Below are 27,910 nucleotides of genomic sequence, written 5' to 3'. Positions count from 1 at the left end.
ATAATTATGGTATATTATCATATTTAAGGCATAAAAACAAGGGAAAATTACACAAGATGACAAACATTATTAGTTTATTACTCCATATGGGTATAGTATCATTTTATTACCATTTGTGGGTATATTTTGGTGAGATTTGCTATAATTTATTTATATATTTCGCTATACAATTCGTGTACTGCATTTGTATAATTCGCTATACAATAGCATTTGTATAATTCGTTATACAATTCGCAGTTTTTGTATAACATTTGTATAATTTGCTATACAATTCGCAGTTTTTGTATAACGTTTATATATTTCGCTATACAATTAGTGTACAACATTTGTATAATTCGTTATATAATTCGCAGTATTTGTATATTTCAGTATATAAATAATTCGTGGATATAACGTTTGTATAATTCGCTATAGTGTTTGTATAATGACAAATATATATGTAATTAGGAAAACTATATCCATATGGAGTTATTATACTTAAAAGATTTGTCATATATAAAATTTTCCCCAAAACAATCCAAGAATATAATTCTATTTGTGAGATTACGTTGAGTATATATGTTATTATTGAAATAACAATCAGATGGTAGATTTCTAAGATAAAACAATGTATTTATCCTACTAATGTTCTTCTTCCAAAGTTTTTAAAGAAAGCCAACATTAGAATTAAAATTAAAACTAAAATTTGTCTAATGTACGTAAAACCAAATACGAGAATTGTATGTTTGCTGGAAACTTCGATTATTGACCCTCGACATCACGTAATTAGCTTTCTTGTAATTACCATTCTCTTTATACAAATAATTTTTTAAAATTATATTTAATTTTCTCTTTATACAATAACTTTTTCGTACAAGACAATCTAATCTAACGTATAAAAGAAACATCCGATTGACGAAAGTAATTACATAAAAGTTGATTACTTTGCCTCATGTCACCCTTCCAAAGACATTTCATGATAGTTGGTAGCAACATTATTGTTATATTCCGTATTTTTGCTTCTTGGACTATTCGTGAGCTAACGGATATAAATTCAAAGACTTTTAATTTTGAATTTTAAAATGACATGATTTGTTGTAAATGACTAGTTATATGGATAATTTATGTGAAGTAAAAGACATCTCAAGAAGTACCCTTGAGCCAAATCAAAATAGAAGCCATCAATTTTTTTTTTTCTTAAAGTCATGTTTCGGGTAAGCTGACTTCGGGAGGCCATAACCCCTTTATAATTTGGTAATTTAGAAAAACCCTCAAAATGAAAGTTGTAGAATATTGAAATATCTTTCCAACCATAGGTTGTGAGTCTAGAGGTGACATCGGAATAAGGAGATATGCATATTTTAAGACACAGGGGTCAAGTTGGATAGTAGATTCGGCCCAACCCGATTCTAACTCGGGTCAGGCCCAATAACCACATCCTTAAGGGATTTGTTTAAGTTTCTATCTTCATCCTCAAATAATAAAACATCCATAAATTTCCAGAAAGAGAGAGAGGAAGTTCTTGAGAGAAAATCTCAATCCGACAAAAATTTGAGTTCCGAAATCCGAAGCTCATGAAGAGAAAATTGTTGTACGTCGCGTTGGCTTCAATTTGAGCTAGATATCAGCCAATAAGTAGAAGATTTAATTTGTTTGCTGCACACTTAAGGTAATATTAAAGTCCTTTTTTCATTGTTAACAAGTTTAATTAGAGTTTTAACGGATTAGAACGGAGAAAATAGTGTTATAAACTAGTTTGATGATTTGTTGAGATTTATGGGTCAAAGGGTTATTTTAGGTAGCTTAAATTGATGGAATTAGCTTATTAATGATGTATAATAATGGTTGATATTATTTTGATGTTTTTGATGAGTTGTTGTTCTTGAATTTGGAGGGAAAAGGTGTATGAAGATTATGAGTGTTCAAATCCGTTTTTGGGATTGTATAGCTGGTAGTAATTCTGGAATATCTCATTGTGTAGATCTTTGATTTTAGATATTAAATATTTTTTGGAAAGATAATACACGTACCTACAACTCTTAAGTTTATGTTGTAGTCTATGTCTACTGTTTTGATGTCGAAAAAAAGGGATGAGTCATGAGACAAATTCTGTCCAGATTCTGGATTGAAAAAAATCTCTCATGTATAGCTGTTAGTGTTTTGATGATATCTTTTTGTACAAAATGAGTTTTGAATTGATTTCTTTTGGGTTGAAAACTTAAGATATAGATCTAAAAGTTTCATGAGGTCATTAAGTCCAGTTTTACCGTTTTCAATTTCAAAATGTGGACACAACTTGAGGTACTCGGTTTTCCGAACTTACTGTTTTGGGTAACATAATTCGGGTGGCAACATTCTAGGCTTATTGTCAATAATAAATTTTGCTTTATGTCAATATTTTGGATTGTTGATATTGCTTGATGATTATATGGTTGATTTGAAAGTGGAAAAGTAAGCGGTATAGGGGAGGTGCTGTCCCATTTTTTTTTAGAAATAACCTAGTAACGGTAGAATACGTTTTATTCATGTTCATAGCTTAACCATAGTGCTTAACGTTTTAATATAGGTTGAGAAAATATTGGGCAACATATTCGTATAAACGCTAAAGGTATGTAAAGCTAACCTTTCTTTCTTTTGGCATGATCTTATGAAATAAATGGACGACGAATGTATAAAATTCCAACGAAGCTCTTATTCCTAGATATACTAGGATGGCGAATGTTCTTAATTTTCAAAATTTATATCGTTATGTATTGACTCATATGTATGATTCCAGCCATCCAAGTTGGTATAAGTCGTATTTTAGTATAAATCATACTTCTGTATAATTCATATTTGGAATAATTTATAATGTCAATCGGAGGTTACTTGAATTGAATATTGTCTTGATTTTCAAATGATTGTTCATTTGAATTATTCTATTGATTCTCAAATGATGATTTAAATGCATATGGTTACCCACTACTCTACTCGTGCATGCCTTAATGTATCTTTCACCAAGTCCCGGGCCGAGTATGTATTCGTGCACAGTTTCACTGCATAATTCACCGAGTTCCTCACTAGAGGGCCGGGTACGGTATATATGTATATGATGATATGACATGAGGCCATGATGGGCTGAATATGATATGTATGTATACGACAGATTCACCGAGTCCCTAAAGGGCCGGATATGATATATGATATAAGCATGCATGACTTTATTTCATAAGGTACAGGTACAGTGACTTCTTGAGTATCATACTTGTTTCGGGAAATCTCTACTTTAGCTATGATGTTTCTTATTGTATTTTATGCTTATATACTCAGTACATATATCGTACTGACCCACTTTCTTCGGGGGACTGCATTTTATGCCCGTAGGTATAGATACTTATTTTGGAGAGCCGCCAGCTTAGGATTCTACTCAACGAGTTTGAAGTGCTCCATTGTCTCGGAGCCTGAACTTTTGGTACTAATCCTTATAATGTATATATTTACGTATTTAGGGGTACGGCGGGGCCCTGTCCCGTCATATGCTATTGTTAATCCTCTTAGAGGTCTGTAGACACATGAGTGAGTTGTGTATAGATGTTATCCGGTGTACTAGTATGGATTATGTTTTTGGACGTTTACATTCGGAGTGAAAGCCTTGTCGACTTACGTATTATGTTATCGTATTTTTGACAATTAAGACTCCCCACGAGATAGTTGATTTTGGTATATATATAAGTGACAATTTGAGATGATGTGCTGCCCGTATAAATTCTATATCATGTTTAATTGCTGATTGACTATAGATAATAAGTGTGTATACGAGTGTCCAATTCGGACACTAGTCATGGCCCACGGGGTTAGATCGTGACAATTATATTTCATTTTTATCATGTGAACCAAATATTCCCAAGTCCCAATTGATTTTCACTCTTTTTAGTTAGTAACTATCTAAATTTAAATTTTATCATATGGTTGATAAACCACAACAATATTTATGCCTTTTTTATTTTGGATTAAAAATTTCTTGATTTCTTAAATGTCGTATTCAATTTAATACCATCATAAATTGAGACGAAACCAATAATATTAAAGACATTTCCAATCCATAACATCAAATTTTACACTAAAATGATGTCAGCATTATTTTACTATAAATCAACTCCAACCCACAATACTAAATTTTAAGCGAGTTATACTAAGTGGGAAAACGATCATAAGAGTGAGGAGGGAGGGAGGGAATCCCATTCAAAATTCAAAACTGAAAAAGCTCAACAAATATCGGGTCGGACTCACTTACCACCCAAAAAGACCCAAACTTTGTATCCGTTCATACTTTCCTTCCCATAGCTTTTTTTTTGGTCTATTTCTTGAACAGAGCTCTTAAGATTCTTCATATTCCAAATCAATTTCTGTCAGAAGAAGAAAAGGGATACAGAGAAAGCAGAAATGGAAACTGAAAACATTGAAAATTCAGTGGAAATTAAAGGAATTCCAACTCGCGATGGCAAATATGTTGAGTACACTGTTGTTGGTAACTTGTTTGAAGTTACCTCAAAGTATGTCCCTCCAATTCAACCCGTAGGCCGTGGCGCTTATGGAATCGTCTGGTATTTCATTCATTCCTAAAATTCTTCTTTTTGAGCTCTTTTTGAAGTTATGATTTTTGGAATTTGAATTTGTGTTGGAAAACTTGAATTTGTTTGAAGATCAGATTTTTAAAATTTTATTCCCAAAATCTATTGCCAATGTACAAAGAAGAATTGAACCGAAAAACAATGGGTGTAGTTAAATCTGCTGCAAGACTCTTTTGGGTGTGTAAATTGCGGATTTAGAATTTAGAGTCAGTTGGGTTTCATGTGGGTGTGGTACACACACAAACATGATCCGAACTGATAGAAATGAATGCAGTAATACTGGGTCAGCTCATGTGTGTGTAGTTTGGATTTCATTTTTTCCTAAAGTTTGGTTCTTTTGTTAGAATTTTTGGGGTTTCTTTGTGTAGTTACATAGCTCATATGTCAGATAAACAAGAAAGAATTCTGTGGTGAGTAAAGTTGTGAATAAATTTCAAGTCTCCTGCCTTAGTGAGACTGAGAAACAAGTGTCAAACTATAGGAATTATTTATGTTAATTGGAATGACTATGGTTAATTGATTTGATTTGATTTGGATTCTGTTCTTGTTAGTCTTATTGGGTGGCAAATTAACTTTTTGTTGGGTTCCTTTGCAGCTGTGCTACAAATTCAGAGACAAAGGAGGAGATAGCCATCAAAAAAATTGGGAATGCATTTGAAAATAGAATTGATGCAAAGAGGACTCTTCGCGAGATCAAACTTCTTTCTCACATGGATCATGAAAATGTATTCTCGAATTAATTGCTAACTAGTATAGTGCTTTTATCTTAGAGATTTGTTTCGTTTTCCCCTCAATCTTTTGTATATCTTTTGTTTGATTGTGCCAAATGCTAATGGAATCTTCAGTATGACTGTCATGTATCTGCGGATAAAGACTATGTTTTCACTCAATAGTCTCTGAAACGAAGTTTATTACTTTGCGTCTAGTGTCTTTTTCAGTATAATCTTTAATTTGGTTATCAATATTCCTAGATTTTGATATTGGTGTACTGGTTCTGCAGATCATCAAAATTAAAGATATAGTAAGACCACCAGACAGAGAGGAATTCAATGATGTGTATATCGTGTATGAGCTAATGGATACTGATCTGCATCAGATAATACGCTCTTCACAGGCTCTCACAGAAGATCACTGTCAAGTATGTCTGTCTCTCTACTTATGCTCATTTTTCATTAAATTTTAAATAATGTATGTATAACAGTTACTCTGTGACAGTTAGAAAATCCAATTTTCATTTGAATAGAATGTCTTAGTAATTTGTTATACGTGCAATTATAATTGACGTTTGATGAATAGATCAAACTTGCTGGTTATGCTAATTACTGATTCTTTGTTTCATGATGTGCTACTAAGTTGTACACTGTGGAAATGGTTAGTTTACCCTGACACATTTCCGAGAATGAGAAAAGCAATTTGTTCATCCTAGCTGTTCTGGATTTATTTGACAGAAACAGTGAGAACGGGATAGAACTGGGAACAACTTGAATATGCACTATTATACAGCTAACTGCACACTCCAAATTATCCATTTTAAGGTTTGAAGATGGCTACAAAATTTGAAAGTTCATTTCACATTTTATGGTGTTCTCAGAAGAAGCTTTTCAACAAACTACTCCTATGAGTGTTGGGGGAGCAAAGGACAGATTTTGCTATATCTAATAACTTTTGTTTTGTCTTTGGCTAGGGCGAATGTAGCCTTTCGGCTATGGGTTCATCTGAATCCATAACTTTCAACACGGAATATAGATTTATTTGTAAAAATCCACTAAAATCTCAATAAATATTACATTTGAACCCATGATTTTTAACATTACAATGAATTCAATATTGAAAATCTTAAAAATTGAATCCATTAAATTTAAGTCCTAAATCCACCTCTGGACTCTTTGGGGACTTGGGAGTGCACATGCTTTTGGGATATCCTGGTGGATGTGAGAGGGTTCTGAAATTTTGGAGGAGGCAGTTGCTAGTCCAATCACTACTGCATTGGTTGGATTAGCATATCAGCTACTCTCTCCATTTCAATTTGTCGAGCATTATTTGACTTGGGTCAGAGTTTAAGAAAGAAATAAAGACTCCTGAGATTTGTGGTCATAAATATGCCATAACATTTGTGTAGGTATAAGACTTCTGATAGTCTTAAAACATGTCATAAAGTTTGTGGCTTAATATTAGGGAAATCTAGAAATATGCCATTCTCTTTTGAACAGACTAACAAGGAAATAGTGCCAAACGAAGTTTAATGGAGGGAGTAACTCCTTTCACTAGCATGTTTATTAGCTGGTTTGCTTATGGTGTTTAAGGGAGATCTATTTAGTAACCTTTCTGGATCTGATGCTATTTGCAGTTTATGCTTGTTCCTAAAACAGTTCCATAACTTCTAATTACACATAGGAGAAAATTTGAGAGAACAATCTGTTTCCTTCTGTATATGATTGGTTATGTTTACTTTCATGCTTCATGAAGTCTCAAATTGGAAATTTTATCTAAGTTCATCATTTCATTTTCTTTATTTTGTGTCGTTGGTGATGGCACAGCAGTTTGTCAGTTTCTATATCTTCTGCTGCATACAGGTTTTCACTCACACAAAAGAAAAAGAAAGAACTACTTATTGCCTGACCAAGCTTTACCATATTTGTGCAGTCATAATTTACACCACATCAGTTTGGCCAATGTCCATTGAATCCGTCTTTATTTACTTGTATGGCTTGATACCGGAGTTTTCAGTATCTCAGTACTAGAAAGTGAACGATGGTAGTTTAAACTACTTTAGTCTTAATATGATATTATTCAGTGGGCCTGATCATCCATTGAGTTCGAATGGTGCACCACTGGCTCTTGGAGATTTCTCGGTTACAAAAATAAATAAATCAGCAAATGATCTCACTTGCAAGTTGCAACTATTTAAGCTGTGTTTTTCAAATAATTCTGTATTAACTCCTATTTAACAAATCCACACTTTATTGTTTTAATGCATGCCTAGTTATATTGTGTATATTGGCACAATGGAATACTCACTTTGGTTTGGCAAAGTTTTGTAACATCCTCTTTATGATGCTTTTCAGTACTTTCTCTATCAATTATTACGTGGACTCAAGTATGTACATTCTGCTAATGTTCTGCACCGGGATCTGAAACCTAGCAACTTGCTACTCAATGCAAACTGTGACCTCAAGATTTGTGATTTTGGGCTTGCTAGAACCACTTCCGAGGCAGATTTTATGACTGAGTATGTTGTTACCCGATGGTATAGGGCACCCGAGCTACTACTTAATTGTACTGAATATACTGCAGCCATTGATATATGGTCAGTTGGTTGCATTTTGATGGAACTCATTAAGAGAGAGCCTCTTTTTCCCGGGAGAGACTATGCTCAGCAATTGGGGCTTATCATTAAGGTATGCCTGCTTCCACTGATACGTAGTTGTATCTTATTCTTCTAAATTAGCCAGATATTAGTCCCTCTGTTTCAATTTATGTTTCTTAGTTTGACTGGGCACGGAGTTTAAAAAAGTAAAGACAACTTTTGAATCTTGTGGTCTTAAACTAAAGATATGTATAACATACCAAAATTCCTTTTAATCTTGTGGCCTTAGACATGTCATGTGATATGTTCAAATTAAAGAGTTCCCAAATTATGAAAGAGGCGTTCTTTTTGATACAAACTAAAAAAGAAAGTAAGACAAATAAATTGAAATGGAGGGAGTAGTATATATATTCATTAACTATCTCTAATGCTCATCTATAGTTGATCTACTTTATTATCAGTCTTTATAGACCAACTATGAAGCCTGTTTTGTTGCTCTTTTCTGTAATTAAGTTATTAGGTTCACCAGAGGAGTCTGATCTTGGATTCCTAAGGAGTGACAATGCTAGGAAGTACGTTAAGCAGCTCCCTCGAGTTCCAAAACAACCCTTTTCTGAGCATTTCCCAGATGTTTCCCCTTTAGCCCTTGATCTTGCAGAAAAGATGTTGGTTTTCGATCCAGCTAAACGCATAACCGGTATGCTCATTGGCAACCACTGCAATTTTTGTTTACTTTTCTAAAATTGTTTGCTCATTAGATTCTTCTGTTGATTTCATGTGCATGCAGTTGAGGATGCGTTGAATCATCCATTCATGATAAGTCTCCATGAGATAAATGAGGAACCAGTTTGCGCTTCTCCTTTCAACTTCGACTTTGAACAAGCCTCTCTAAGCGAGGAAGACATAAAGGAGCTCATATGGAATGAGGCTCTAAAGTTTGATCCTGATACAACAAAATGATGATGATCCATACTATATTTCCTCAACAGCTTGTTTCATCAGTGTCTGGAGTGTGATTTGGTTTTGGCAGGTTAGCCATTTGTAACATCTGTTTGATTGTTCTTTTAAACTGAGCTTTGGAGAGTTGGGTTTTGCCTCCGTTCATACATGGGGTTGTTATGGGGAGCGCACGCATGATGGGGGTAATCAATGGATTCATATACTCAAGAATCCTTCCCCCCTCAAAATTTTCTGTAAAAAGGAAAAAAAAAGATGTTTTCTGTTTGCAAACTCAAAACTGTTTGTAAACAAATCATAGAACAGAAGAACAATAAGGATGAAAAAGAAAGAAACTAAGTGATCATTTGGGAATATGCTGTTGTATAAGATTTTGATAATATAGTGGTATTGATATTACAATTTTGATTTGCTTTTTTTGCCTTGAATTTATGTTGATCACTTTTGAGTTATGTTTCCCTTTCCCTTTCTTCTTGAGACTATTTTGCATGTTACGATTTCTTTGTATCTCCATTAATTTATTCCATGGGAATGGGTTCTTAGTATAGCTGGTTTGTCTGGAAATATACGTACCCATATTTTCCCACAACAACGTGCATTTCGTGTCATTGTTTGTTGGCCTATACCACAGGCTTTAATTCCGCTACACCTATTTATAACTATGTTGCTCGGATTCTTTAGAAAATGCTGCTTGATGCGTGTCAGCAACGTTTTTTTGAAGAGTCCAAGCAACATAAATTTGTAATGTTTATGCTCAAATTAATACTAGATTGAAGTATCCTTTCACAAAAATGTTTGCTTTTCGTATCAGCCATTGAGCAAATATAACAATCAGCTTCTTTAAGGCCAGTCTGACGCAAGTGAAACATGATACTTCATGACTGTTTTAGACCCAACTGCACTTTTGATATCGTTATTTAATTTGTAACTGAAATTAATTTTCTTTTATAAGTTTACTCACTCCGGAAACAATTTCACACATACGTGACTAAAGCTGCGAAAGTTCACGTATGAAGGTTTGGTTTTGTTTAAAATGCGGCCTTCTGACTGCCAAACATCAACCATATTTGCTTGAAGTTATGGTAGCCTTGGCAAGACTTCAGATATATAATATCTTGCCGAGGCCAACTTCACACATTTTTTACTGAAGTTGTGGCTTTGACAAGGTCCAACTTCAGACATTTAAACTTTAAATGTTCATTCTTGTAAATCCAAAGTCCACATGATATTCAATTATTTTGACCTCGACAAACAAGCTAAGCATATACAACTAACATTGATCTTATACTTTATTCTATGTATAATTTAATTGCTCAAATTCTAATATTAATATTATTTTACAATACTGCGTAATACAAAACTAGGGTAGAGAAAGCCGGCATTCTGCTCACTCTGGACAAGAATTTCATGATTTTTGAGTCACATTCCTCATTTCATGACTTAAATTAGAACATTGGGTGATAATAGAATCAACCTCTATGTGAAGATGACTAGGGTGTAACACAATCATTATTCTCACACTCCCAATGCATCTGAAGTGTTCCTAACAAATAACAATTTATTCAGTGTAATTTCAAAAGTGAGGTCTAGAAAGGATAAGGTATACATATGCATACCTTACCCAGAGAGGTTGTTGTCTGTTTCCAGCAATTCAAAACAGAAACAACGGGAGTGTAGAATCCATGACAAAATACTATCAGAAAACATGATAAAACAGTTTGACAAAAAAGAGCAGTAACTATAACAAAATACTACATAATTGTACAAGAAACGACTTTTTGGGACATCCCCTCCTATCCTCCTTACACGTCCGAACCATCTCAGTCTCGTTTTGTACTAAACATGAATGTTAAATATAAAACCTTACAGTGACAGTGAATCCTCAAAATTCACATCGAGAAGTTGGTCAGTCATGGTTTAAAGACAACAGGTTGAAGGAGGTTGGCCAACAGGTTTAAAGACACAGGCATACTGAATTGAACCTCTTTAAGAGAAAGGAGAAAAGATGCCACATCGGGTGGCACTGCCGATTGTCTTGTTATTTTTCGTTGCATCTTCAGGATACATTCGATGTTCAGTATATTCCCCCATGTCAACAGACCTTAACTGGCTCGATCTTACAAAAAAGGTCTGCAGTAACAAAGCTCAAACTCTCTGCCTATACGACTATCAGCGATGGGATGAATTTCCACGCCTTGAAACATTTTTTTTTTGGATCTAGACTGGAGGACCTCAACAATAACTATGTAGGCTACTACAGGTACACAGATTATGACTGCAGCACTCAAATTCAGAGTAATGTTCATATTTGCACTAGTTTTAGATCAAAGCCAAGTGCCCATGACTTAGAATTTAAGAACTTGTTTGGGTTGCCTTCCTCGCTTTCCCATAGCCTTTTCCAGAGATGTATGAAAATCATCAAAAGGTGCTACTTCCAACCTGTATGAAAATGAAGGACTGTCAGCAAGCCGCAAAAACATTTTCAAATTTCAACTGTTTAGAAGAATCATTGGATATTTAGTTTTTCAATTTCATTAAAATTCTAGTTATCACAAGGACATCCTGACATCAAGTGAGAGAGGGGGGTTCATACTCGTAATTCAGTTTCCCATCTCTACATAGGCCCAAAAGATAGTCTATCATGGATTGGCGTTCTTCAGCTTTGTCTGTACTCATCCACCTCTGTAGCCAGAATCCTGTCAAGGTAAGCTCCTGAAAATATAGTTTCAAAAACAGTTCAATATTTTTTTTTTCCTAATGGCATACACTATCACATCACTCACTAGGTTCCAATATTAAATTTTTACAGGTATTAAATGCATATACTTGAGGCTCTTATTTGATCCACTCCCCAACCACGTTAAATATTCTTTGTTTACAATCATGCATTAAGTAGACTACTTATTGAGGTTTGTTTTCTTGTTTTCCTTTTGCAGGAAATTGGGGTGGAGAGGCAAGACGGTGGCCAATGTTGAGCTGAGCCCACACATCTGGTCAGGCAAGACTCCCCATACAGCTCGTTGGCCTCATTGAGGTTTTAATACTTTGTTTAGAACAGTTAACATTGGAGAAGATGAAAAATTCTCAAAAGAAAGGTACTTATGTATGACTTGCAGGTTACGAGAATTTAATAGATTCTACCTGATAACTCAAAGATTGCAACACTGTGGATGTATCTCAAGATCCTATTTTACCATCCAAGGTCTCACAACTTTATTCCACATTGCTTTCCTCAACCGTGCTACTGCTCATTCAGGAATAATTGAAAATAGTTCTACCATAGAGCTACTTCTTCACAGGAAGAACATGAAACTGTAATGCTTGAGACTTGCCTTGAATATAAAAGACGAAGTAGATACAGTTATCGGTTTCTTTGACATCCCCCCATATGTCACCATAGTGCCACCCTGCCTGCAAGAAACATGCTATGTCTTTATATCTGGAAAGTTGAATTGACTAGAAAATAAAATTAAGAATACCATCTTACTTCAGGAATTTTAGGATCAATGAAGCAGCATTGCCACCAACACAATTAAAGCCCAAAACAGGTTCAGGTATATTGCCCTACAACATCAAAGGAAATAATAAAAACATGTTTACAAATGGAAAATACCGATTAAAAAAAAGGTATAAGAGAAGTTAACTACTCCCTCCATTGATTTTTTAGCCTTGTGCACACCTATTAAGAAAGCTACTTTGGAACTTTAATTAAGGATGCTATTGACTCTATTAACCTTTAGTTCTTCTCAAATTTCCTCATGGGAAATTACAAAGACTTCTTAGAAGTTTGTTCAATCATTTATTAGACAAGGGTAATTTTGAGGGAAAAATAATTAATACCTTCTTGGTTTCTTTAAAAATCACTTACTTTGGACCAAATTAAAAAAGCTAAAAAACACTTGAAAGGGAATGGAGAGAAAACTACTTTAGAACATTGTACCAACACATTGAAGATGTGTAGGGTTGAAAAGGGAGAGAGGCAGAGAGTAAACTGAAATGAAGGAAAATGCCCTGTAGTAATGGCACTACAGAAGCAACTCAGTACACAAGTCATTATCAACTTAAGATGGTTGTTGATTGATACCAGGAGACCTCTGACATTCTTCACTTCCAGTTGGCTTTCAGTATACACTTCATCAGCACCTAGTTGCTTGAGATTTGCTTTTGCTTCATCTGATCCTGCCCTGAGAGAATTGAGTTTATGATCCTGTGATACCTCATGCGTAGCAATTTATATTAAATTAATAGGACCTAACATCATACACATTAATGACTAAAAAAACTGAGACCTTATTTGTGTGTAAATTCATTACTTTACTTTCATTTGAAAATCATTCAAAAGGAAAGAAATACAATTTATACAGAGACAATTTGTTTGGAAATGGAGAACGATGTTAGGAAGCTCCTCATATATCAAACTCATCGTCCTTAAGTGAAATTTGCAATTACGTGAGACAGCCTTGAAAATTCTAGGAGAGATTGGTAGCTACATAGAAAGAAAGATGTTCTCTATAGGCTGCAAGTTATCAAACGATTACAGAAGTTAGCAGCACTACTCGGCGATGACTCAAGCTTTCCTGGAATAGTACCACTAAGACGACTCTTGAGAAAATTTAGCTACAGGGTTTTAAATGCAGGATACCAGAGAACCATATCTAAACATTTAGATAACCAATCAAATGGAAATCCCTCTAATTCGTAGAGATTATCAGCCTCTTACAAACTTGCAGATATTACTTATTAGTACCATTATATTGCTGAATGCTCTGGTATAAACGAGGCAGTTCTCAGGCTATCCAAGTTTAATTTCAAACGCAAGGACTCTGTGACAGCAATAAAAGGGGAAATATAGGATATCAAGAAATGATATCATAATGGTAATTATAAGGACATTTTTACTATAGTGAGGAATTACATATGCAAATGGAAAGGCATCTATCTATGCAATCTTAAACATCAACCAAAAGTAGCATGTTGCTAAGGGAAGCAAGATTCACACCAGAGAATAAAGCAAGTTTTCAAACCAGAGAATTAGACTGTTCTCTGAAAAACTATTTTGAGAAATAAGATAACTCAAAATACACCAAGACTACAACATATTTGCAGCAGAGTTAAACTCCACCTGTCTCTAATGATATTGATGCTATGAATCCCACGAAGTCGAGCTAGTTGAACAACACATTGCCCCACTATGCTGGTAGCACCATTTTGCACGATAGTGTCTCCTGCTTATGAAAAGCATTAGCAAGGAGATGGAAGCAAGAAGTGACCATTAGACTCAAAATTGGACAACCTGATTTTAATGCAACAAAGTCCTCAAGCATTCTCAAGGCAGTCAAAGGATTGACAGTAACAGTTGCAGCATACTCCATCGGGGTGCTTTTATCAATTTTCTGCCACACAGTTTGCTCTTTTACTACATAGGTCTGCCATGTCCCTGCAAGAAAACATTGGTGTGTTGACGCCTATCAGAATACCAAATTAAGTGCCTTCAGTGGGTATTAAGTCTACTAAGGCTAGTAAGGTATATTTCGGGTGCACAACTTGATGTTTAATGAGTAACAGATTTCTACCTGAAGAAGGTGGGGAAGGGATAACCCAATCTCCAGGGGAAAGACCCTTAACTGCAGAGCCAATGGCATGTACTTCTCCAACCCCTTCATATCCCCCAACTGCAGGCATCGGTGGTCGGACAGGATAAACTCCTGCAGTACGATAGATTTAGGGAAATTACAGTGAAATATGTTTCGTTTGTGAGAAACTTAGCCTTAATAATGAAAGAAAAGAATTGGATGCAGCAGGATTTTCCATCAATGAGGTCGTGTGATCAAAACTTTAAGTGATGTATTTAGTCCTTATTTGGGACTAAGGCATAGTTGGTTGAGTGATTGATTAAATGAAGGAAAAGAAACAAATACCTTTAGTTCAAGAAGCCATAATTTGACGAAAACCAAGTTGCTCAAAGAAAAACTAAATATTGCTTCTGCCACCACACCCCTAGTCCACCGAAGTCAAGTTTATTAACTTTTAAAAAATATACAACTAATGAGATATACTTCTGTCCAAACGTAGACATTGAGAGCAAGTTGAGGTCATAGAAATATCTACTTTTCTCTTCTACACGACACACCAAAGTGCATATGGAATACAGCCCAACACTCTTATTAGATGTAGTTTTATAAGGCACACTCTTATCAGATGTTCATACTGGAAAATTGGTAATATCCAATATATTAGGTGATATATATAGCATTAAAAGTAACAAGAATAATCAGATTCCTCTCTAATATAATACTTTTCCATATTGTATCTCACCAAACACAAACACCAATACAATTCCGTATTCAGAGTCAGACTAAACAAACACAAATTGAACATTACCATTTACCGGACAAGTGGTAAGACCTTTTTTATGAACATAGTTTTGAAGAAGAAAAGGACATGCTTCCAACTTTATCCCCCCTGACAGAATTAGTTAGGATTCGGTTAATATTACTGTTAAGTCTGTCAAAGTCTGTTAAGTCTATTAGGTAGTTAGTTATGGTTAGTTAGGTTGCTTTCATTTACCTGTTTAATCCTTGTATATATACACACATCAAATGTAATGCTTATTCATTCATTGAGTAAGAAATGTGATGTACATACAACAACCCAGTGAAATCCCACAATGTGGGTCTGAGGAGGGTAAAGTGTACGCAGACCTTACTCCTACCAAGGTAGGACGGCTGTGTCCGAGAGACCCTCGGCTCAATAGAGGCATAAAAAGAGGTCAGATAAGGTTAAGAAGTTCAAAGCGATATGGGAAGTAAATAACGAAAGCGACACAGATAAAATAGAGTAATCAAAGTACAGAAAGTAATAGATAATAACAGAAGTCAGAGCACAAGAAATTATAGTGCGCTAATGCGCCTACTAATACGGAAGAATTCACGTGTGAGCAGAATTGTTCTTGGGCGAGAAGAACAATTGTGAGCCCTTGTTTCCGAGGAAGTGGAAGCAAGTCTTGTGAGCCTTTCCATATACGAGAGTCCTTTTGTAAATCTGAGCGAGAGATTTAATAAAGGTTGGGCAAGTTGTCCGTATTGCTACGTGTCTTTGAATTATATTGTTTGTGTGTTTGATATTTATACGTCTAAGTGTCAAACGTGTTGGTAGGCTGAAGTCGGTGTGCGACGCTGACTGCCGTGCATGGGTGTTTTGAGGCGGAAAAAAGTGGGCTAAAAATCACCCTCGTAACAAGACTATGTACTAGCCTTCTACCCTAATATAGGTCCTCAACACCCTCCTATCTAAGGTCATGTCCTCGGTAAGCTGTAACTACGCCATGTCCTGTCTAATCACCTCTCTCCAATATTTCTTTGGCCTACCCCTACCTTTTCTGAAATCATCCATGGCCAACCTCTCACACCTCCGCACTGGGGCATCTGTGTCTCTCCTCTTCACATGCCCAAACCATCTTAGTCGCATTTCTTGCATCTTGTCTTCCACCGAGGCCACTCCTACCTTGTCCCGAATAGCCTCATTTCTAATCCTGTCGCTCCTGGTATGCCCACACATCCATCTCAACATTCTCATCTCGGCAACTTTCATCTTTTGAACGCGAGAGACCTTAACTGACCAACACTCCACCCCATATAACATGGCCGGTCTAACCACCACTTTATAGAACTTGCCCTTAAGTTGTGGTGGCACCTTCTTGTCACATAGCACACCGAAAGCGAGCCTCCATTTCATCCACCCTGCCCCAATACGATGTGTGACATCACCGTCAATCTCCCCGCTGCCTTGCATGATAGACCCAAGGTACTTGAAAAGAGAAATGTGATGTACATGTTCTGCATATTTCTTTCTTCTAGAATGATCTTTTACTTTATATTTCCTTCTTTCTCTCCTCACCGAGCTCAGCCTCCATTAATGGAGGAAATTTAAGGATTTCATCTCTTTCAATCTCACTTTCAACATGATATCAGAGCCCAAAGGTAGGCTCGTTTCATTCCGCATTCAATTCTAATATGTGAGTACTGTCTTCAGTTCTCCTCTCCTTAAAATTTAGGGTTCATAGTTGAGTAATTGAGGAGTTGTGTTTTTCATTCTCTTTCAATTGATTCAAGTGTTCTGGATCCATTAGAATACTGCTGATTTGCTGAACTCTCAATTTGCGCGATCAATCCTTATCGCCTTTTATCTCTCATATTATTACATCTGTGATAATTTTGTTTCCAAACTTTTGTGTACCTATGGATGACACTCAAGCTGATCAAGCTAATACCAATTCAACCGCGTCCACTATGAGAATGGACACTGTCAGTCCATTTTACCTGCATCCGTCAGAGAATGCTGGATCTACTCTGTCACCAGTTGTTTTCGATGGAACTGGTTATAGATCCTGGAGACGAGCTGTGCAAAGAGCTCTATCAGTGAAGAGCAAAACAGGTTTCGTCAATGGGAAAATTGTGTAGCCTAACCCAGAGGACCTAAGTTTTCCACATTGGGAAAGATGTGATGATATGGTGACTTCGTGGATCCTAAATTCCCTATCACCAGATTTAAGAGATGGTCTACAATATGTGAACAATGCTAAAGAGCTTTGGGAGGAGATGGAGGATAGATATGATCAGACAAACGGATGTAAATTGTACCACCTCCGAGATTAAGATCTGGTGCAAGGCAACATGAATGTCATCATGTCACTGGTTACTACACCAAGATGAACACTATTGACATCACTTCTCAATGCAATTGTGAGTGCACTTGTGGTGGAAAGACCAAGATGCACAAGGCTGAACAAGACAGGAGGCTCATACATTTTCTGATGGGCCTAAGTGAGGTGTACACTGCTGTAAGAGGAAGTATACTGATGATGACTGTTTTGCTTAGCATGGCACAATCTTTTGCTATACTGTCCCAAGAAGAAAGACAAAGGGAGGTAAAGCCTCATAATCACACTGCTTTGGATTCCACATCCCTAAATGCTTCTACTTCAACACAAACTGGGAGAGGTTTCAAAACCAATTACAATTCCGATAGAGGAGGTGCAAGTAGCTCTGGGAGCCCCAACAACGATCGACTTGGCCCTAGCACCAGTAACTCCTATTCACAAGGTAAACCCAACTTTTTCTGTGACTACAGTAGAAGGCATGGCCACACCAAGGAGAAATGTTACAAACTCCATGGTTACCCAACAAATTCTAGAATCCCCAAAGGGAAAGGTTTGGCATCTGCCGCAAATGCATACACATCAGAGGATGGGATCAGCCAAAGTGAGGATAATCCTGAGCTAAGGAGACAAGTGCCATTGAACTTGTCTAAAGATCAATATGAGCAACTGCTCAACTTTTGAGAAACCCTGCAGGTTGGAAACACTGGAGCTGACAACTCAGGCAATATGTTGAGTGGAGCTGTGAACCTGGCAGGTATACTTGCTTGTTATTTTTCAATGACTGAGATAGGAGATCAATAATGTACATGTGCTAAATCAACTGCTGGCTCATGGATCATAGACTCAGGAGCATCACATCACATGACATACAATAAAACTATCCTCAAAAACATTAGAACACTACCATATCCTTTCCTAGTCAGCCTACCTAATGGATACAAAGTTAAAGTAACTGAAATAGGAGATGCTTATTTGAATCCAGCTTTGACTCTATATAAAGTGTTGTTCGTACCTAGCTTCAAGTTCAACTTAATATTTGTTCATTGTTTAGCCCTACAACTCAAAGGCATGGTTAGTTTTAACAGCTTCTCTTGTCTTTTGCAGGGCCCTTCTCTGAAGAGCCCTTTAGAACTTGGTAGAGCCAAAAATGGCTTGTATTTTCTGTGCACCAAGTGCCACAACTGTTGTGTCCAGTCTGATGGTACTAGTTCATCTCTCACATGTCAGTCTGTTCCTTCTTTGTTTAGTTGTGAAACCTTTTTAGCTGAAAATGAATATAAAGCTTCACCATCCTCTATTGTAAGAAATTCTCCATTTGCAAATAAAGGAACTCATTCTGTTGTTGATCCTACTTCTTTTACTGCAAATTCTTCTATTTCTGGTTCTTCTTCTATCTCTCATACTCATGATACTAAACTCTTATGGCATGCGAGATTAGGATATGTGCCTTTTGTAAAGATGAGGACTATTTCAGCCATACCTATGACATTTTCCACCAAACAGCCCTTCACCTGTGTCAAATGCCCTATGGCAAGATAAACCAGGATGCCCTTCCCAAAAAGTACCAATATAACTAGTCAAGCTATTGAATTACTACATATTGACCTATGGGGGCCATACCATATTCCAAAACATGATGGTTATAATTATTTTTTAACCATGGCGGATGATCATCGTAGATCAATCTGGACACAGTTACTCAGATGCAAAAGCAATGCTTTGCAATCTGTAAAAGCCTTCATTTGCCTCATAGAAAACCAATTTCAAACAAAACTAAAAACCATTAGGTCTGATTATGGCCTAAAATTCACAAGTGGTGAAGCAGCAAGATATTTCCAAGAAGAAGGAATTATACACCAAAAATCATGTCCACACCCCAACAGAATGGGGTGGTAGAAAGAAAGCATAAGTACCTCTTAGAAACAACAAGAGCCCTCCTTCACCAATCAAAATTACCTATGAGATATTGGGGAAAGTGTATCCTAACTGCTACTTACCTCATTAACAGATTACCTACCAAAACACTACAAAACAAATCACCATATGAACAATTATACCAAAGAAAGCCCACATATTCTCACCTTAAAAGTTTTGGATGTCTATGTTTCCCCACCATTTTGAAAAACCACAAAAACAAATTTGAACCAAGGGCAACACCTCACATTTTTATAGGATATCCTTTCAATACAAAGGGTTACAAGGTCTTGGACTTAGCCACAAAGAGAGTTCATGTATGCAGAGATGTTTCCTTTCATGAAACTGTTTTTCCCTTTGTCGTTGCTCCTGATGGTTCCAGTTTTAACTATGTCTTAAAGTTACTTGTTCATCATCCTAATAAATTGACTTGAATACGTAATGAAATGAAAACTTTAGTTGATGCTGATTTGCTGGATACAGACACATCCCATGAAGTTACTCCTAACCAAGTGACCAACAACAATTTGGAACCCACACTAGACATAGGTTCAAATCCACCCACCATTCCAGCAGTATCATCACCTACTCCTAACCCCATTATTTCCAATTTGTTCCTGCAACACCAGCACCCAGAAGAACAACTAGACTACTTCATACCCCCAACAATCTTAAAGAATACAACTACACATTACCTAATCTGCATTCCTCTGCCTCAACACCTGATTCACGCCATTCTCTTACTTCATTCTCACCAAACCATGAACATGTTTGTTTTACCACTTTATGTTCAAATAGTCAGCAGTTGGTAAAAGCCATCTCACATGAATGTGAACCTTCTTGTTATAAGGAAGCAATCTTGAATCCTGCCTGGTAAATGGCAATGATACAAGAGTTTGAAGCATTGTATGCAAATGATACATGGGAACTGGTCCCTCTACCAACAGGCAAGAATGCCATTGGTTGCAAATGGGTGTACAAAATTAAGCATAAAGTAGATGGTAGTGTGGAGAGGTTTAAGGCTAGGTTGGTAGTAACGGGATACACACAACAAGCTTGAATTGACTGTACTGAGACATTCTCAACTGAAGTTATAATGACTACTGTGAGGACCTTGAGCTGTTTGTCTGTGAAAAGGGGGTGGAGTTTGTATCAACTGAATGTGAATAATGCTTTTCTCCATGGTGACTTGCATGAGAAAGTGTGCATGACATTGCCAGAGGGCCTTATGGTTGACAACAACAACTTAGTTTGTAGACTCAAGAAGTCCTTAGTAGGCAGTGGTATGACAAGCTGACCAACAACCTATGTTCAAAGGGATATACGCACTCAAACAGTGACTATTCACTATTTTACAAAAGATAGGGCAGTTCTTTAGTTTTTGTTGCCATATATGTGGATGATGTAATCCTAACAGGTACTGACTTGGAAGAAATCACCTCCTTGAAGGCTTTTCTACATGATCAGTTCAAGATAAAGGACCTTGGCAAATTACATTACTTCTTAGGTTTGGAGATATTGTATAGGCAAGATGGTGTTCTTATTTCCCAGAGAAAGTTCACTACTGATCTGTTGAAAGAGTTTGATGTCATGAACTACAAGGCTACTATATCTCCACTTGACTCTGCTGAAAAGCTCAATGCCACAGATGGGAAGTTGTTGTCAGATCCCACTCATTACAGGAAGTTGGTTGGCAAACTTAATTTCCTCACAAATACAAGGATGGACATTGCATTTAGTGTTCAACACCTTAGCTAGTTCATGCAATCTCCTAGAGAACCACATCTAAAAGCTGCCTACCATGTCCTTAGATATCTGAAGCAAGACCCTACCTTAGGGATTTTTATTTCAAATAAACCTGATCTTACTGTGAGATTGTGACTCAGATTGGGCAACATGCTCAGATTCAAGGAGGCCAGTTAGTGGATATCTAGTGCTTATAGGAGACAGTCCCATTAGTTGGAAGTCTAAGAAACAAGCCACTATGTCACTATCATCTGCAAAAGCAGAATATAGGGTTGAGACAAGTAGTTGGGGAATTAGTGTGGTTTGAGAGATTGCTTGATGAATTAATGGTGAAAACTTCTTTGCCTATACATGTGTTTTGTGACAGCCAAGTAGCAATTCACATTGCTAAGAATCCAGTTTTCCATGAGAGAACAAAGCATATAGAAGATTGTCATTTTGTTAGGGACAAACTTCAACAAGGACTAATTGCACTTCACCACATCTCCGTAGATTCACAATTAGCAGATATATTCACCAAGGCCTTGGTACGAGTCAATCACTCTACAATTTTGGGCAAGTTGTATGTGCTTACCTCACCTCCAACTTGAGGGGGGGGGGGTGACAAAATTAGTTAGGATTCTGTTAATATTACCATTAAGTATATTATGGTTAGTTAGGTTGGTTTAATTTACCTGTTTGGCTAAAATTACTTTCAAAACTAGACAAATAAATTGGTAAGGAAGGAGTAATAATTGTCAACATAAATCTCTGCACATATAACCACTGGTATCCTAATTTTTTCAGTGTAATATTTATAAAATTTTACCCTAGAAAGCCTTGTGTTACCAGGTATCATTTCACCTTTACATAGAAAAATATACTCACTACAATTAAGAAATCAACATTGTGTCATTATGGATTAAAAAAAAAAAGAAGAAGCTAAATCTTAGTAAAATAGTAGAACCTTCAATTCTATTGATATCAGAAGGATTGATCGGAGCCGCAAGCATTCTAACGCACACATCATTATCTTTAATTTCCACTGGCGGAAGCTCCGTCACTCTGCAAAACATAAACATAATTAGAAGTCGGTACTATTAATTTGAAAATTACGACACTTAATTTTTGCAAAATTCAAACTTCTAAATTTTGACTGTGAATTCGGATACAGAAGCTTTTAAGTTTTTTGAAATAAAATTTATATATTTAGTATAAATCAAATATTTAAAAGGAATATACAAAGAAAAATTGGGTGACTCTTGAACTTTTAACTGTACAGCGTAAATTGAGATAGAGAGAATAAGAAAATTAAACGGAAGAGAAGCGGTGGAGTTACTTAACCTAGTGACAACATCAGGAGAGCCGTGTTGATCGTAGACAACGGCCTTAGAAGGCGGCGAAGTGGAGGCGGAATAATCTCTCACGGCGGAGGATAGAGTACGACAACGGAGGAGGAGGACTCGCGATGGTGAAACTCCATTTACAAGGGCTTTAAGAGATACAATCCTCGCAATCGCCATTACAGTTCCTTCCAAAATGAGCTATGTTTTTTTGACTTCTGATGAAACTTAAACAACGTGTTGTTGCTGAATTTGCCAAAATTTTTTATGACCAAATTTTTCAGACAAAATTTGAATTCACACGGGAAAATTTTTGTATTAAAGGTAAAACTCTTTAATAAAAGCGATTTCGACCAAATTATTTAAGGCAGAATGCCTAATTTTGCATTGTCTTCTACTGCAAACATTCATTTTCAAGCGGGTATATTTCGACATTTAATTATTACGATAGATTATTTGTTTATATATATTTTCTTACTTTTTTTTCCCTTCATAATACTATACAATAGACATAGTTTATCCTAAGTTTGAATTTTATTGTGATTATTTCTTTTAATTGTTTGTTTTTTGGACTAAATTTTTTAAGAACAAACTTGGTTAGAACTCCATATTCTAAACCGATAAAAACTATTAGCCGAAATAAGGGGTTCCAACTGTTATTATTTATTAGATTTAATGGCTATTATCCTAATCATATAATATATATTTTTCTTGCAAAATAAAAAATAGATGCAAATTTATTATTTTCAGCCAAATAAAAATGGTATATCCATAATAATTGAGTTTCTGTTGTGTATTTTTTTCAATTCCTTCTTTAGATGCAATAAGTCAATAACTATTTATTATAATTGTGTATTTTTAGCCAGCAAAATATTGAGGTTAAAAATAGGCCAATTTCGAAATGCCTTTCTGCCTCCCTAAGGTGAAATTGGTCGATGGATAAAGGATAATAAATATTCCCTCCCCTATGTTTAACTTGGCACTCTTATTAATTATAAGTCATTTAAATATTAAAAAATAAATAATATTTGAGGGCTCGTACAGTTGTAGCAGGATTTGAAAAAGAAATTAATTTGATAGTCTGGATAAAATAAATATAAAATAATAAATTATTTTTTGATTTTCTAAACTAGATAAGTAAGGTTGTAAAATTATTTTTAGTATATTAAATAAGTACAAATAGACAGGAAGTAATACCCAAGTTAAGAAGAGTAATTAAGATTTAAGACAGACTTTATGATTTTTCCCGGTCACCACCAACATTTTACACTTGCTGATTTTGACCCCATCACCTTTATTGTTTGACTTGATGACAAAGAAGGAACTTTGACACATTTTTTTTTAATGTACATAAAATATTAATCATCTGTCATATGAAATTTACCTTAAAAAACCTTGATGAGTTCAATTATGGGAAAATAATTTTCCGTTCCTATATTATGATTTTATTAAATGAATGATATTTATATAATAAGCCATATTAAGAATAAATGAGCTATACTTAGAGCCCGTTTGGATGAGCTTAAAAAAAACAACTTTTATGTATGAAGTGCTTTTAGAACTTTAAAGTGCTGAAAGTTATTTTTATAAATAAGCAGTTGAGTGTTTGGATAAAAGTGCTTAAATGAGGAAAATTATGTGAATTTTAGGGTTAAAAGAATAAAAAAGATAGTTTGGGAATTTAGTTAAAATATAAAGGATATAAAAATAATTTCCATGGTAAAAAAATGACTTTAAGCACTTTAAAAAAAAGTTAGGAATCCTAACTTTTTATTTTTGACTGACTTTAAGAACTTTCTGCCTTAAAGTTAGTATTAGACAAACACGTCCAAAAGCTGAAAAGGGGCTCCAACTTAAAGCCAATCCAAACGGGCTCTTACACATTGTTATAGATAGACCAATCGGAGTTAGACAAAATTACATTTTTTGGATACAAAATTGTACATGTACAAATATATGTATTGTGAATGAGAAAAAAAAAATCAATTCTCTTTTCTTGCTAAGTTCTTTAATATGCAATGTGAGAGGGAAAAAAACGAAAATTACGCGATATGACAAATTTTACTATTATTTTACATATTTAGGGTATAGTTTAAAAATAATTACGGCTCGCAGCAAACATAGCTATCTATTTACGAAGTATGACAAATATCGCTTGCCAGATATACAAATATATATGTATATCAGTTACCATTATACAATTTTTTCTGACAAATATACATATACAATCGACAAATATACATATATAATTCACATCTCTCCTCCCTTTCTCGATCTCGCTTGCCTCTCTCCTCCCTCTCTTGATCTCGCTTGTCTCTCTCCTTCTCTCTCTCAATCTTGCTTGTCAGATATATAAATATATATATATACTAGTTACATATATATAATTTTTTGACAAAATATACATATACAATTCGATAGATATACATATACAATTCGCATCTCGCTTGCCTCTCTCCTCCCTTTCTTGATCTCGTTCGTCTCTCTCCTCTTCTATCTCAATCTCACAGTGTTTATATATTTCGATATACAAATAATTTGTGGGTATAACATTTATATAATTCGCTATAGCATTTGTATAATGACAAATTTTATGTTTGCTATTATAAGTAATTAGGGAAACTATACTCATATGGAGTAATTATGCTTAAAAGGTTTGTCATATCTGAAAATTCCCCCAAAAAATATAATAACTTTTTTAACTAGCCAATTGAATCATTTCATTTTTGTGAAATTACAATATACACTCCATGACCCAAATTGCATAATAGGTGTTAATAATAGGAATATGTTGAATATCCCCATTGCATTTTGGGATGTTTACTTTCTTATATTTTGAACCTTATAATGATTACGCCATTGTCACGTGTATATTTACGAATATCTTCCTTGTATTCATATGTTTCTCCTGTATGTTTATGATATTCATAAATATTTGTGTGATATACAATGATTTAGATGATATACACTCGTGATATATGTTTTCACATTGATATTTTTAAATCAATTTCATATTTTAATTTTTACTTCAAACCAGTCCAAATAATCCCCAAGCTTCATCAATTTTTGTAGATAATTTTGTCTATGTATTTCAATGAATTACAACCACACTCACTCAAAAGAAACCACTATTAAATAAGATTGTTAGTATTATAGATGGTAACTGTTTTTTTTTTATTGTTGTATCATTCTAAAATTTTCTTTGCTCTAAATGGTATGTGACTTTTCAGGTGGGATTGTACGGATTTACTTAAAATAAATAAATTTTTATATAAATAAACTCTTTTAGGTTAATAATTATCTTTTTTATGGTATTTTTTAATTACAATCTATAGCATATTTATCATAATTAATAACTAAAATCGCACCATAACCCCCCCCCCCCCTTCTCTCTCTCTCTCTTCCCCCTTCCTGCGTGCTTTTTTTTTTAATCTATTTTTTCTCTTTCTCTTTCTTTTTCTTCCTTTTTTAAAAATAATAATTAAGTATCCTAATTTAAAACTACTTTAAATAGCAAAATATTTGAAATTCACATATAATACTTATAATATATTTGTATTAAAAATATTTTAATTATATATATATATATATATATATATATATATATATATATATATATATATATATATATATATATATATATATATATATATATTCACCACATTTATTGAAAGATGCCTATAATATGTTTCATAAATTGATTGCAAAATGTATTATAATAATTTTTTTTTTATCTTATTAATAGTGCCAAAATATATTATTGTATTATAAATATTTTAGTTATATATTCACTACGTGTATTGAAACATGCCTATAATATATTGAATTCAAAATCTATTATAATTAGTTTTTATTTTTTTCTCTTATTAACATGATGTATTATTGTATTAAAAATATTTTAGTTATATATTCACCAAATGCATTGGAACATGCATATAATATATTGAATCAAAATCTTTTATAATTATTTTTTTCCTCTTATTAACAAAATATATTATTGTATTAAAAGTATTTTAGTTATATATTCACCACATGCATTGAACCGTTTCTATAATAAGTATAATATATTGAATTAAAAATGTATTACAATTAGAATTCAATATTATACATTGTTATGAATTCAATTATTGTTATTTCAACAAATATAATATATTTTTAACAACGTAAATTAATTTGAATAGTACTAGAATGTTTGAAATTCACACATAATACTTATAATACATTTGTATTAAAAATATTTTAGTTATATATATTCACTATATGCATTGAAATATGTCTATAATATGTATAATATATTGAATTCAAAATGTATTACACTTATCGTTTATATTTATTTCTTTTATTGTGTTAGAAATGCATTATATATGTATTTATATAAAAATATTATTTAATTTAAACAGTAGTAAAAATATTATTTCTATGATATCTAATTCAAAATTAAGTTTTAAATTAGAAGAATTAATTATTATTTTTAAAAGAGAGAAAAAAAAATGGATAGAAAAAATAAGGAGAAAAAACATACAAAAAAAAAAGAGAAGAAGGAGAGAGAGAAGGGAAAGAGAAAGAAAAAAATGGTAGAGAGAGAAAAGAGAGAAAGAGAAAGAGAAAGAGAAAGAGAAAGAGAAAGAGAAAAAACAAAGGAAAAAAATGGAAGAGAGAGAAAGAAAAAACATTTTTGGTATTTTTATTTTTTTACTATTTCAGATAAGAAAGTACTATCATTTTTGATAAAAGTAAAATATTTATGGGATCCAGTTCCTACTTTTCAAAAGTCATAAAAGGTTGCTGCCAATTTCCTTCTTAGTCAAAAATGACTGTCAGTTATCTGCTATGGGCATTAAATTTGACGAAGAAATTCAAGGCTTGGTTCTACTTGGTTTCCTACCAGATTCTTGAGAAACATTTAGAACTTCATTGTCAAATTCTTTTCCTGATGGTGTGATCTCTATGGATTCCGCCAAGAATAGTATCTTGAACGAAGAGATGAAAAGAAAATTTCAAGATTCTTCTTCGTCGAATGTCCTGGAACTTGCTCCAGGAGGAGAAATAAATATCATGGTTCTCAAAATAGAGAATATAAAAGGAGCAAATCTAGAGACAGATTTAAAGATATTGAGTGCTATCATTGTGGAATGAAAGGGCACATAAAGGAGTTTTGCTGGAAATTGAAGAGAGAGAACAAGGACAGAGAGAAAAATAAAGAAGATGACAATGAAAATTGCCTAAACACCATCACCACCGAAGATCTTGTTACCATTCTTGATACAAACATAATAAATATTTCTTGTGATTAGTCAAGCTGGATTGTGGATACTGGTACCGCATCTCATGTGACATCAACGAAGAATTTTTTCTCTTTCTATACTCCTGGTGACAATAGAACCTTGAGTATGGGTAATGAGACTGTATCTAGAGT

At 34.4% G+C, this 27,910-nt stretch overlaps 2 protein-coding genes across 3 annotated transcripts; one reads left to right on the top strand and one right to left on the bottom strand.

The window, feature by feature from the left end:
- Positions 1-4,164: 4,164 nt before the first annotated feature.
- Positions 4,165-9,261, top strand: LOC129902119 (mitogen-activated protein kinase homolog NTF6). The gene is made up of 6 exons (XM_055977168.1): positions 4,165-4,562; positions 5,185-5,314; positions 5,590-5,727; positions 7,655-7,987; positions 8,410-8,593; positions 8,684-9,261. The coding sequence occupies exons 1-6, from the start codon at positions 4,402-4,404 to the stop codon at positions 8,854-8,856; spliced, it is 1,119 nt and encodes a 372-aa protein (XP_055833143.1). The 5' UTR covers positions 4,165-4,401; the 3' UTR covers positions 8,857-9,261.
- A 1,461-nt stretch (positions 9,262-10,722) lies between these two features.
- On the bottom strand, positions 10,723-22,803 carry LOC129902118 (enoyl-[acyl-carrier-protein] reductase, mitochondrial-like). 2 transcript variants are annotated; one of them, XM_055977167.1, is made up of 10 exons: positions 22,496-22,803; positions 22,119-22,216; positions 14,427-14,558; positions 14,147-14,290; positions 13,976-14,078; positions 12,938-13,037; positions 12,341-12,417; positions 12,186-12,264; positions 11,447-11,565; positions 10,723-11,292 (listed from the first exon to the last, which is right to left on the bottom strand). In XM_055977167.1, the coding sequence occupies exons 1-10, from the start codon at positions 22,672-22,674 to the stop codon at positions 11,199-11,201; spliced, it is 1,125 nt and encodes a 374-aa protein (XP_055833142.1). In that variant the 5' UTR covers positions 22,675-22,803; the 3' UTR covers positions 10,723-11,198. The 2 variants fall into 2 exon arrangements, 1 of the variants encoding a protein (XP_055833142.1); XR_008770050.1 differs by lacking the exon at positions 10,723-11,292 and adding an exon at positions 11,995-12,097 and having other exon boundaries at positions 22,496-22,802.
- Positions 22,804-27,910: the final 5,107 nt, after the last annotated feature.

Source organism: Solanum dulcamara, chromosome 9 (assembly GCF_947179165.1).
Source record: "Solanum dulcamara chromosome 9, daSolDulc1.2, whole genome shotgun sequence".
NCBI classification, from domain to species: Eukaryota; Viridiplantae; Streptophyta; class Magnoliopsida; order Solanales; family Solanaceae; genus Solanum; species Solanum dulcamara.
The sequence above is the reverse complement of the archived record's forward strand: the minus strand, read 5'-3'. Positions and strand labels throughout refer to the sequence as shown.

Excerpts from the sequence above, each read along its gene's own strand:
- LOC129902119 (XM_055977168.1), top strand. The coding sequence starts at position 4,402 with ATGGAAACTGAAAACATTGAAAATTCAGTGGAAATTAAAGGAATTCCA. Across the intron at positions 4,563-5,184 it reads GGCGCTTATGGAATCGTCTG|CTGTGCTACAAATTCAGAGA; the intron begins GTATTTCATTCA and ends GTTCCTTTGCAG. Across the intron at positions 5,728-7,654 it reads TCACAGAAGATCACTGTCAA|TACTTTCTCTATCAATTATT; the intron begins GTATGTCTGTCT and ends GATGCTTTTCAG.
- LOC129902118 (XM_055977167.1), bottom strand. The coding sequence starts at position 22,674 with ATGGCGATTGCGAGGATTGTATCTCTTAAAGCCCTTGTAAATGGAGTT. Across the intron at positions 14,559-22,118 it reads TGATATCAATAGAATTGAAG|GAGTTTATCCTGTCCGACCA; the intron begins GTTCTACTATTT and ends ATCGTACTGCAG. Across the intron at positions 11,293-11,446 it reads GATGGGAAACTGAATTACGA|GTTGGAAGTAGCACCTTTTG; the intron begins GTATGAACCCCC and ends ATTTTCATACAG.